Source organism: Drosophila serrata, unplaced genomic scaffold (assembly GCF_035046125.1).
Source record: "Drosophila serrata isolate PLE 108 unplaced genomic scaffold, ASM3504612v1 contig_350, whole genome shotgun sequence".
Taxonomy (NCBI): domain Eukaryota; kingdom Metazoa; phylum Arthropoda; class Insecta; order Diptera; family Drosophilidae; genus Drosophila; species Drosophila serrata.
In genome coordinates this window covers 109,816-123,133 of record NW_028257248.1, presented here as the reverse complement: position 1 = coordinate 123,133, position 13,318 = coordinate 109,816, and the positions used below count along the sequence as shown (strand labels likewise).

Sequence of the window (13,318 nt, the reverse complement as noted above, 5' to 3'; positions counted from 1 at the left end):
CATTAAAATTTTTTTTTTAGTTTTTAAGATTTAAGCAAGTTGTTTTCAATTCTTTTTTTTTCCATTCTTTTTATTTTGATACCCTATAAATGAGAAAATACGCTATTATCCATTATTATTATTATATCCAAAGGCTGCCTTGCATGATACCTAAGCTACTCTAGAATACTGTTTTTCTAAGAGAACCTTTTACGTTTTGCTATTAGATCCATCTAAAAACACGAACCGGAAACTTAAATAAAGTTTCAAGCCAAGAAGTAAAAGATTAACGAAGTCAAATCAGTATAAACTACCTTTGTCTGAAAGCTCTTTAGTTTTTAAGACGATAGCTCAAAAACATTAGTTGTTATTCATTTTTGCTTAATAAAATCATATTGACATGGGTAGTTTACGGAAATACAAAGGTGCTGCATATGAAGAGTAATTAAGTACCCAAAAAGTTTTGGAATTGCTGACAATTTTATTCCTCTACATTATTTGTATCCGATTTGATCCCTTTTTTGTGAAAAGAAATAACAAATGGTTCGTGTCAAATACGGGAATGTATAAAATTTTGAAGCATAAGGGCAAGAAGGCGATTGCACAGTGTCAGTGAAAGGTCCGTCGGGGCCCAATAACTAAACTAGCTTAACACTATGAAAATCTAAATGAGAGCTATCGGATAAAGTAGGACGGAAAATCAATTAATTTCTTAATATTTTCCTATGTTTGAGTGGATAGAGTTTCATATGTGGTACTACAATTAGGGCTTTTGCCAAGTCCTAAACTTAAAGAAATAAGGATGTTAAAGTTTCAACTAGCTGGTTAGCTATCTGGCTTGTTAATGCTAACCAAACATAGATATATTTTATAAGATCAGAGATCTCCCCGTTGCAAACTTTATTCTAAACTAACAGTGCTAGTGTATTAAATATTGTGAATTGTAAGGTTTTTCTTTTTTTTAGTCTGATTATTTAAAATGAATCCTTTACATATTTAATGTTATAATCCTTGCGGAACTTGTCATCAAATTAATATCAAAAGCGTTGTAAAGTGTTATTTAAAATACAACTAATTCTTTTATTTATTGTTATATCCATTACTTTAGAGCTCCTTACATAAATATTTTGGGTTCTACTCTTTTACTTTTTGTAAAATATTTTTATTCTTTTAGGGTTCATATGGTCTCGTGAAGTTGGCATATTCTGAAGAAGACTCTACACATTATGCAATGAAAATTCTTTCAAAAAAACGCCTATTACGACAAGCTGGACTCATGCGCCGCGGTCCAAAAAAAGCAACATCTCCACTTGACCGGGTTTACAGAGAGATAGCAGTTTTAAAAAAACTAGATCATCCAAATGTTGTAAAGTTGGTTGAAGTGTTGGACGACCCATTGGAGGACTCCTTATATATGGTGTTTGAATTGGTAAAGCAAGGAGAAGTCTTGAGGATACCAACAAATAGGCCATTGTCTGAAGAAAAAGCTCTGAGTATTTTCCGCGATTCTTTACTTGGATTGGAATATTGTGAGTTTAAAATAAAGAGATTTATAAATGTTTGTACCTCTGACACTTACTATTCATTATTCTTTTCCTAACTAAACATTAGCTACAGCAAATTAAATTGACAATATATTCTTGTAAACAAAATAAACAGCTTTGGTTAACATATCCAACCTAAAGCGTTATGGGCTTTAAAGGGCATTTTTACATAGCCTTCGGTATTACCATTGACAGCACTCTATTTTAGATTAAGTTTTTAACGAATCTTAGATTCAGTTGAAACAAGAGCAAGCCCTTTTTTCCAGAGAACTACATCATGTTCTGTATTTGCTATGAGCCCCTTTACGATGGGAATTGGTTTTAATGCGCGGTATATTTTGGTTTAAATATATACTCCCTGTACGTTCGTATAGGAATCTCAACGGTAAAATTGGACCGAGAAGATAAATAGGTGGAAAGGGCAGTTTAAGAATTTATTTAGATTTAGCATAGAAACTATACACTCTGTTTTTGAGGCGACTCAGATATAATAAAAAGCCCGTCTTGCGAAAACTGAGGACTTTTTTGGCTGGACGGATAGTCCCAATATCGAGAGTCAGATCAAAAGTAGGATGGTAGGGATCATCTGGTTGAGTCCGGGGCGCCACATTAGCTAAACTCACTCTTGCCGGATTTGAGACAAAACAAAGACCAAGCAATCGCTCTAAGGAATTTCAATTTTGCACCTAGAATATTTTTAATTTAAAACATCAATTATCGATTTTAATGTCTTTATTTAAATAATAACATCAAAGCCGATTTAAGCCATAAATATAAAAAAATTTAAAATATATTAAAAAGGAAATTCAATTTTTTCAACTTTTTTTTTTTTTTGATTTTGCAATCTTATATTTTATATACCCACTAACACATTTTTAACGCATAATTTTTGTATATACTAGGAAACCTGGCGAACTTCGTTTCGCCACCAGGTGCGCACCATAATCTAGCCGTTCCTCTTTTGAATTTTAACGCATTGCAATATCGGCATGTAGTCGTCATTGGCCCAATATAAAAATTTTCATCATCGCTGTAGTTCTCAGTGGTATCATATTACCAATGATCTTTGTGTCCTCACGCGTTGGCTCAATTGGGGATTTTCTCTTATCTTATCTTTATCTTATATTTTGTCCTTCTTCGCTTAACTTTTGTGAATACACTTGTTGATGACGATGTTCGTTCGCACGTCGTCCTTTTGGAACCTCAAATGCACGATCCACATAATTAACACATTTCAACTTACCACCTTAAAGACAAATGCCTACACTTTATTTATTTTATTGTTTCCAATTGAAAGGAAACGACTACTTGATATATTTATCTATATATATAAAGCTCTGTTCGTGTCTACTTCCTTCATAGACTTGAACATGCGTTGAGGTTCCAGCTCGGTTATTGTCTACTTTTGATGTTGATAGCTTATCTGCGGTTGCGAATATATCAATTTTTTTAGCGTTTCCCCGTGCCCCTACTGCTGCGCCCTCTACAGGCAGCCAGCTGAATCAAAGCATTTCCTGTCAAACATTCAAAACATATTGAAAGAAGAAACTTGAAAAGTTCTGAACCGTTTAAGCCCAAATTTTTAGACAACATGCGTTGAGGTTCCAGCTCGGTTATTGTCTACTTTTGATGTTGATAGCTTATCTGCGGTTGCGAATAAATCAATTTTTTTCGCGTTTCCCCGGCCCCTACTGCTGCGCCCTCTACAGGCAGCCAGCTGAATCAAAGCATTTCCTGTCAAATATTCAAAACATATTGAAAGAAGAAATTGGAGATAAAAATTTTATTTTTTTGTTCAGGTTCAGTAAGAAACGAAGTCATGCCACCCAAGAAGTCGAGTTTGGGTCGTCGTACTCGCAATACAGAAGCAAACAGACGTAAGATTACGAATATGACTGACGAAGAACGGGCCTCCATCCGAGAGACTGAGCGGCTGAAAGCAATGCAGATGCACAACGAGGAATCAGCAGAAAGACGAGCAGATAGGCTTGAGAGAAAACGATTGAGAGTTAGGCAGTCGCGTTCTGCAGCAATCGATTTGATTCACTCTCAAAATAATGAACGCGACAGGGCAAGGGTAGCTGAAGCGCGTTTACAGCTTGCAGCAGATCAAAACCTGCAATACAATCGTCTTGCATTCAGATATAATCCGACTGTTGATTACAGCTCGAATCGCAATGTCGTTATTGGCCGGATGCATCAGGTCTGCATATACTGTCAGGCTCCTTCGATTGAATCAGACGAAACTTCGGTCCGAGGAATATATCCATTTGCGGGATGCTGGGATGAATGACCGTAATACAACCAACGTTGGAAAGCTGACGATTTTGCCATTCTCATACATAGGTAGTCCCCACCACATGCATGAATATGCACAAGATGCCATGACATATGTTCGTTGCTACGGCCGTCCAGATTTATTTATCACCTTCACATGCAATCCAGCTTGGGACGAGAAAGTACAGCTGTTATTTCCTGGACAATCATATAGGGATAGGCATGACATCACAGCCCGTGTTTACAGACAAAAGCTCAAGTCACTGATGGATTTTATTGTGAAACATGGAGTTTTTGGATCTGTGCGGTGCTGGATATATTCAGTAGAATGGCAGAAGAGAGGATTGCCGCATGCGCACATACTGATTTGGTTGTATGATAAAATTACTCCAGACGAAATCGACGATGTTATATGCACTGAGATACCACGGCACGAGGTTGATACGGATTTGCATGAAGTTGTCATCAAGAACATGATCCATGGCACTTGTGGTACCCTCAACCCATGTTCACCATGGATGGTAGACGGGAAATGTTCCAAGCGATATCCTCGTATAGTAGGTGATTTACCGAGTCAAAAGCTTTGCTGAAATCGATAACGTCCGTTTGAAAATTCAATTTGAAAGCGTTTCTAATGACAGCACAAAAATCGAGAAGGTTGAATGTTGATCTGTTTTTCATTAAGCCGTGCTAAGAGGGGGACATAATTGACCGACATTGGTGCTGCAGCTGTACAGTAATCAGAAGTTCGAATAACTTGGGAATAGCACTAAGCTTTGCAATTCCTCTTTAGTTTTCGATATCAGATTTACTGCCCTTTTTATGGAGAATAATGATGAAAGATTCCTTCCAACTTTCTAGGAAAAATGAAAGACGAAGCGACATCAGAAAAAGAATTGACAGAGGTCGGCATATAGCACCAGCACAGTGTCTCAAAACACAGCTAGGAACGCGATCACGACCAGAAGAAAAGGAAGGCTTAAGTGTCTTGAGGTTCTGAAAAACATCGTCTTCGCATATAGCATGCATGAAAATGGAATTAGAAAGTGGAAGAGAACTGATAGTGCCAAGAAAACGAGTTGATTAGTTTTTTGGAGACCTGGTTGAGGGAGTGAAAGGCACTCCAGCCCGAGGGTTGCTCTTGTTAAGAAATTCATGAACAATAGCATGTTCGGGCCATAAGGAAGCATCAGGAACCTTACTATATAAGGCGTCAGAAAGTGAATTATTAGGAATAGGTCCCGTATTGCTATTTGGTGTGACACTTATCAGTTTCATCGTTTTGAAGAAAGATTCCGTTTTCTGGAAACGGCTTGCCAAATCCTTGAACCCAGCCGCCAAAAATGGGGTTTGACATAAAGTGACAGTGACATAAAGTCACTGTCTTTATATGAGATGATCCAGATGTTGTGGGTAACAAAAAGATCGCCAAAACACTGAACACTTGCCAAAAATTTGGGCTTTTTAGAATAAATATTCACGGTGAAAACTTTAAGCGAAGGTAGAGCGAAGGAAAACACGTCCGACTTGTAGGCAAAAGCTCGTTAATACTATATATATAGTTAATACGATATCTCGCATTTCTTCCGAACGGGATAAGTACACGACTTTCTTTTATATATGTAAATAGATATTTTATTTTTTATTTTTTGGCTGTGATCTTAAAATGGTAATATACACATGATAGCATCAAACAAGAGAAGGGAGCTAAATTCGGCACGCCGAAGTTTATAAACTCTTGCAGATATAACTTCGATCTAGGAATTAACACAATATAAATCTATATATATATAAATGCTCTGTTCGTGTCTACTTCAAATTTTTACACAACATGCGTTGACGTTCCAGCTCGGTTATTGTCTACTTTTGATGTTGATAGCTTATCTGCGGTTGCGAATATATCAATTTTTCGCGTTTCCCCGTACCCCTACTGCTGCGCCCTCTACAGGCAGCTAGCTGAATCGAAGCATTTCCTTTCTAACATTCAAAACATATTGAAAGAACAAACTTGAAAAGTTCTGAACCGTTTAAGCCCAAATTTTTACACAACATGCGTTGAGGTTCCAGCTCGGTTATTGTCTACTTTTGATGTTGATAGCTTATCTGCGGTTGCGAATATATCAATTTTTTTTCGCGTTTCCCCGGCCCCTACTGCTGCGCCCTCTACAGGCAGCCAGCTGAATCAAAGCATTTCCTGTCAAATATTCAAAACATATTGAAAGAAGAAATTGGAGATAAAAATTTTATTTTTTTGTTCAGGTTCAGTAAGAAACGAAGTCATGCCACCCAAGAAGTCGAGTTTGGGTCGTCGTACTCGCAATACAGAAGCAAACAGACGTAAGATTACGAATATGACTGACGAAGAACGGGCCTCCATCCGAGAGACTGAGCGGCTGAAAGCAATGCAGATGCACAACGAGGAATCAGCAGAAAGACGAGCAGATAGGCTTGAGAGAAAACGATTGAGAGTTAGGCAGTCGCGTTCTGCAGCAATCGATTTGATTCACTATCAAAATAATGAACGCGACAGGGCAAGGGTAGCTGAAGCGCGTTTACAGCTTGCAGCAGATCAAAACCTGCAATACAATCGTCTTGCATTCAGATATAATCCGACTGTTGATTACAGCTCGAATCGCAATGTCGTTATTGGCCGGATGCATCAGGTCTGCATATACTGTCAGGCTCCTTCGATTGAATCAGACGAAACTTCGGTCCGAGGAATATATCCATTTGCGGGATGCTGTGATGAATGACCGTGATACAACCAACGTTGGAAAGCTCACGATTTTGCCATCCTCATACATAGGAAGTCCACGCCACATGCATGAATATGGTCAAAGTGCCATGGCATATGTTCGTTGCTACGGCCGTCCAGACTTATTTATCACCTTCACATGTAATCCAGCTTGGGACGAGAAAGTACAGCTGTTATTTCCTGGACAATCGTATAGGGATAGGCATGACATCACAGCCCGTGTTTTCAGACAAAAGCTCAAGTCACTGATGGATTTTATTGTGAAACATGGAGTTTTTGGATCTGTGCGGTGCTGGATGTATTCAGTAGAATGGCAGAAGAGAGGATTGCCGCATGCGCACATACTGATTTGGCTGTATGATAAAATTACTCCAGACGTAATCGACGATGTTATATGCGCTGAGATACCACGGGCCGAGGTTGATACGGATTTGCATGAAGTTGTCATCAAGAACATGATTCATGGCCCTTGTGGTACCCTCAACCCATGTTCACCATGAATTGTAGACGGGAAGTGTTCCAAGCGATATCCTCGACCATTTACAGCCAACACCGTAACAGGGGATGATGGATATCCTCTGTATAGGAGACGGTCAACTGAAGATGGAGGGACTTCGGCAACTTTAAACATGAGAATTGGTGATATTGAGGTAGACAATCGTTGGGTGGTTCCATACTCACCACTATTGTCAAAATCATACAAAGCGCACATCAACGTAGAATATTGCAATTCCGTGAAATCGATTAAATATAACTGCAAGTACGTGAATAAAGGCAGCGATATGGCAGTTTTTGGTGTTCAGGCAGAAAATGGTGACAGCAATGCAGTACGAGTTGTCGATGAAATCTCTCAATACCAGGCTGGAAGATACATAAGCAGCAACGAGGCTGCATGGCGAATTTTTTCGTTCCCAATTCATGAACGCTATCCAGCTGTAGTTCACTTGGCAGTCAATTTGGAGAATGGTCAACGTGTCTATTTCACAGAACTAAATGTGCAAGAAGGAGTCCTGAATCCGCCTACGACAACTCTGACTGCATTCTTCACCTTATGCCAGGAAGATGCTTTTGCCATAACCTTGATGTATTCAGAAGTGCCCTCTTAACCACAATATGCCACAGAGAAACGTGGCAGGGTACAGCTAGTATAACATAAATATATATTACTAGCTCGTCTTTCTGCTGATTCCTCGTTGTGCATTGCTTTCAGCCGCTAAGTCTCTCGGATGGAGGCCCGTTCTTCGTCAGTCATATTCGTAATCTTACGTCTGTTTGCTTCTGTATTGCGAGTACGACGACCCAAACTCGACTTCTGGGTGGCATGACTTCGTTTCTTACTGAACCTGAACAAAAAAATAAAATTTTTATTTCCAATTTCTTCTTTTAATATGTTTTGAATATTTGACAGGAAATGCTTTGATTCAGATGGCTGCCTGTAGAGGGCGCAGCAGTAGGGGCCGGGGAAACGCGAAAAAAAATTGATATATTCGCAACCGCAGATAAGCTATCAACATCAAAAGTAGACTATAACCGAGCTGGAACCTCAACGCATGTTGTGTAAAAATTTGGGCTTAAACGGTTCAGAACTTTTCAAGTCTATGAAGGATGTAGACACGAGCAGAGCATTTATATATATATAGATACATATATATTTTACTAAAATTTCTACAAACTGAATAAGCATTTCATTTTTTATGAAAAGTAATCTTATTACTTTTTATACCCTTGCAGGGTATTAGAGTTTCAGTCACTGCAACGCAGTGAAGGAGTCACCTCCGACCATATAAATTTTATACATCTTTGATCAGCATCAACAGCCGAGTCGATCTAGGCATGTCCGTCTGTCCGTCCGTCCGTCAGTCCGTTTCTACCGCAACTAGTCTCTCAATTTTAAGCCTATCTGAATGAAACTTTGCAGTTCGTCTTCTATATACTCTCGTATATATGTCGGAATAGGCCAGATTGGACGACAGTTGGCCATAGGCATGATCGGAACATTTTTCAAAAAAATATATATATATTCAACATAATTTTATTAAATTTGAGATATAGCCATTTTATATTATTCTTTAATTTTGTGTAAAATTTTATGAAAATCTGACTACTATATCACGTAGCTGCCATAGAAACGATCGCGAAATTAATATAATTAAAAATTATAACTTTGTCATTTTTCAACAGAATTTTATTAAATTTGAGGTGTAGCCCTAGTATAATATTCTAGAATTTTTATTTTATTTTTATGAAAATCGGAAAATACCAAACTTTGAATGTAAAACCGTAACTGTAAATATTTTAAGTAGAGGTATCTGTAATGAAAGTAGGCATTACCTAGTGGTGTTTACAACATCCTCTGATTTTGGTGGAGCTTTTGAATCTTAGCATATGTGGCAGGCTGAAGAATTGGATGTAAATCAGAGACTATTTTTTAAGTTGATCAAAGGGAACCTCGTGTACTCAAAGGCTTTAGGTAATTCTTAAATTGAACTGTGCCACAACCTGAACCTCGAAAGCACTAAGACATCCACTCAAATGTTGAGCTTCATAAGAATTGAACTATGATTGCAACATTCGTTTTTTCAATTTGTCAGAAATTTCTGTTTCCAGCTGGAGGAAATTTTGAGTAAGTTTTTGGATTTCCTTACTTAATATGTTGACTGTTTCATTTAGTTAATGTAGAATGCGATTCTCCGATGTTAGAGTTACTGCGGTAGTTATGACAGCAATGTGCTTAGTCCGTCAGTCTTTCTTTATACGTAAACTAGTCCCCCAGGTTTGAAGCTCAAAATGAAGAATCTAAATTAAATTTTGCAGTAAGCCTTTTTTCTGTTCCATCTCGTATATAGGTAGGTAGCAAGATCATGACTATATTATATACCTGCCACAGCAACGATCGGAATAGTCTTAGAAAAAAATTATAACTTTGCCACTCTTTGAACATATTTTTATTTATTTCGAGACAAAGCATTTCCAGCTATTTCTTATGTTTAAATTCCGTTTTAATTTTATGCAAAAGGATGATTACATATATCTGTAACTGTGAAACTGAAGAAATATTATATGCATGGGTGAATGTAATGAAAGATACATTACTTCTTTGTTTTTAAATATAAATTTGTATGATTTATATTTTATTGGGTATGAATAGCTTATTAATGAATCAATGGAATCTGGTTTTGTAGCGATCATACCAGTATTTGTATCAAAAGATTTTGGTTGCGCTTTAAATCTTCTATTGTTGACCATGAATAAAAAGAATTACTTAGAGGTTCGTTTTAAGCTACAGGATATATATTCTTGGTTAGTGCTCTGCTGGTATGGCGGCCAGAATTTATTGGCTAAAAAAATGTCCCAAAAATAGAACTGGCGGAAAAAAAAGAACCACCAAAATTGGTTACTCTTTGTAGAAAATGCCGATCTCAGTTTAACAGATCACCAGATTCGTTTGGAATATACAAACATTTTTTCTTGAATTGTCTCAACGAAAGAAAAATAACCTTATGACATTTGAATCTTATGTATTGTTTTAAGTGATTGGTATATTGAGTTGTATGAGTCTTTAACTCCGATAAGTCAATCTTTCTTTCTAAAAACAACTATAAAAAAGCATAATGTTTTCAAGGAGTGAAAGGAAAGTATGATCTGCGGAAAAAGCACTGTAGATGTAGTGGCCATAATATAAATCCTTTTGAACTAATATGTGCTCACTAACAACATTCCGTAGCATTGAGAGATAGCTTTTAATAATGTCGTGTCAACCGTTATAATTGGAATCTTGTTGTAATTTGCGGTCGATTCACCACTTGCAGGATGGATCCCTCGGAGAAACCACTATGACAAGAAATATCAAGGTGGTGGGAGTCATCTCTTCTCTTCTCGAGACAATTTTTTAAACACTTCGCGACCTCAAAACCGCAAAAGCTTGTAGAAAATGTTTGAGCGGACAGATAAATACATGCTAGGTACCATCAGAATTTGAATTATTCTTAAAGTACAAGATCCCCCCTCGACCATCCCATTATGTACTTATTTTTGGTTACTTTCAGCTACTTTCAGCTTAATGCTAGAACTAGTTTATGTTTTAAAATTCGAATTTCTAATGTATATACTCTTTTGCCTACAAAAGTTATTGGTATTAAATATGGTGAATTGTATTAAAATAAGGTGGATCTATTCTGGCATAATTAAACCCATCCCACTATATGTAATCCCGGTATGGTGGCCAGGATTGAGAAAACAAATCACAATAAAGCAGCTGGGTAAAAGGTTCCCCAAGACGTTTGTATACCGACGGATTTAAATTTAACAACCGACTATAAGAAATTTTTTCTCCCAAAAAACATCAAAAAGAGCAAAAGAATAAATACAGGCAAACCAACGTAGGGGATCCCTTTCTTGGCTGCATTATAATTGGGCGATGCATTCATACGTACGATACGTGAAAGACTTCGGCTGAGAAAACTTCTACGTGCCAAACATCTACAGGGAAGAATAGTACAGATCAACCAATTGTCAAAGGATATCTGAAGAATACCGAAAACCGTGTTAACCTAATCTAAACTAAATGCAATCTTTAATTTTGAATCTTATTCCAAAAGATTTTAAGTGCTCCAGCATGTAAGACGTTCAACGTTTGGTACGCTTTGCGACTAGTTTTCTTTGGGAATTCTAGTTTATTTATTTATTTTTTTTATGTTTGCATTTAGTTTAGGAACTAAAATAATAGTGTAGGCAGGAAGTTTAAACAGTTTTTAATAAATATTCCCCCTTGGAAGGCCCAAGGGATAAATCCTTTTGAGTCTTTGCCGAGTTCGCCGAGATCCAAGTCTCCTGGCAAGGATATTTGGGTCTGACGTGAGCTTAGGGAACTTAGGGAACTCTAAAGTCCCTCGCTAAGTCAATGTTACGGATGAACCACTCGGTATCAGTAATTCTCCGCTGGAACTTGTTTTAAAAGACCCTGATGCGACTCTGATTAGTTTTGGCCGCAAACCATAAACTTGATAAACATGTTGATCCTTTTGTCGGATGTGCGAAGAGAGCACACAAAGACGCAACAGCAGAAGCTTCCCCAATCCTTGGAAGGCGGATGGTGATGGCTAAATCCAAGTCATCCTTCGTGTTTAGGGAGGAGAAAAGCTCAAGAGAGTTATCCAGCAGTGAGACAAAATCCTGGTTTCAGCAAACTGGATCTAGAGACAATAGTAGTAGGAGAAGACGACAAGGTTGCAACCAGAAGCAAGTGATCAGAGCTAAGATCATGCTCGTCCCTGATGGAGACCATCATGAGGTGGTCAACTCTCAGGCATTCGAAACCGACAAGAGTAAAGCTGAATCCATTATTTTAAGACGTCTTCGTAATTAACATGACGTCTATTTGTGGCATATGGGAATATAGGGCTTCATTCACATTTGATGACACGTTGCGGGCGTTCCAGCAACCAATGCAGAGGCTTTACAACTGGGAACTGTCAAAGAGGATCCTTCCCGACTCTGGCTCACAGTTTGGGCTGCCATTGTGAGGGATAGCTGAGCGACCACCTTTTCAAGCTCTTGCATCATTTGGAAAATACTGAACATGTCGGAATTGCAGGCAGATTTCGGATTGTACCTATTGATAGCGGAGTGTCCATTTTTTTCAAACTATTGTACAATCGTATTAACAGAAGTGGACCACCACTAACTTCATCGACTTCTACCATGTCATCACCATCAACGCTCATCAGTGAGGCAAAATGATTATGGGAATTATGGAATTATGGAGCATTGAACTGCTGGTAACGTGACTCAGTAATCCTCTGCGAAACTGTTTCTTATTTGGTATATAGTGCCAAGTAAGGAAATTCTCTCCTCTTAGGCTGCACCCTGTACCAACCAATAGTGCTCAATTTAAACTCATGATCCATTCCGTTGGATTTCCATTCAGGTAGAAAGTCAGAGTCAGAATTCGGGGAGGAGCCAGTAGGGATCGTAGGCTCCGCTAAAATATTAGGGGTAGCAGACTTGCCAGGGGGCTTCGGGATCACAGAGCTCTTACGCAGAGTACGCTTGGAAGCTACTCCTCATACGTTAGGAGTCCAGGCTTCGGAACAGATGTCTCGTCTTTGACAGAGGGGCCAGCTTTGGGTGGCGTCTGCATAGCAGATGAGCGAATGGACAAAAAATTTCTAAGAAAAAATTTAAAGTTTCGGTTTTTTTTTTCGTTTTTTCCGAGATGAATAAAAACGAGACGTCCCAACTAGTTGACAGTAATGTCGAGAATGGAAATTTTAGGGAAGCACAGGTAGTAAATGTCCTGATACATATGAAGAGCCCTTATCATTAAATAAGCCAAAATAAAACACTGTGATTATAATTAAATCAGGTCGATTGACCTAGACGAAGAGCGGGAGTTTCTTGCTAGGTTAAGATATAAAATCTCTCCTATATTTGTTCCTCGACACGGGCGTGCAAAATTACAATTAATCACGCCATCTTTTAATTTATATAACACTGTTTAAATATTTTTATTAATAAAATTGTTCTTTTTATTAATAAATAGTGCACTATCAAAAAATTATCCATGCCGACATAAAGCCTGGGAACTTATTACTGACGGAATTTGGGCACGTGAAAATTGCTGATCTTGGTGTGTGCAACGAATTTTTAGGAGATGATGCGAAAATAAGTAATGGATCGACTGCTGGAACACCGGCCTTCAGAGCACCGGAAACTCTGATTTTAGGAGAGGTATGAAGGAAATTTTACTGATTTTCATAATTAT

The 13,318-nt window shown here is 38.0% G+C and overlaps 1 protein-coding gene across 29 annotated transcripts in view; it reads left to right on the top strand.

Moving 5' to 3' along the window:
- The window catches only part of LOC110185388 (calcium/calmodulin-dependent protein kinase kinase 2), a 113,066-nt gene that overhangs the window by 73,250 nt on the left and 26,498 nt on the right, over positions 1-13,318 (top strand). For all 29 annotated transcript variants that reach the window (XR_015272928.1, XR_015272936.1, XR_015272938.1 and 26 more), the window contains 2 exons: positions 1,154-1,508; positions 13,097-13,284. Coding sequence is in view for 13 of the 29 variants with exons in the window: in XM_086838574.1 (XP_086694700.1) it covers positions 1,154-1,508; positions 13,097-13,284 (543 nt within the window). In the remaining 16 variants the exon portion in view is untranslated. The remainder of the gene's footprint in view (positions 1-1,153; positions 1,509-13,096; positions 13,285-13,318) is intronic.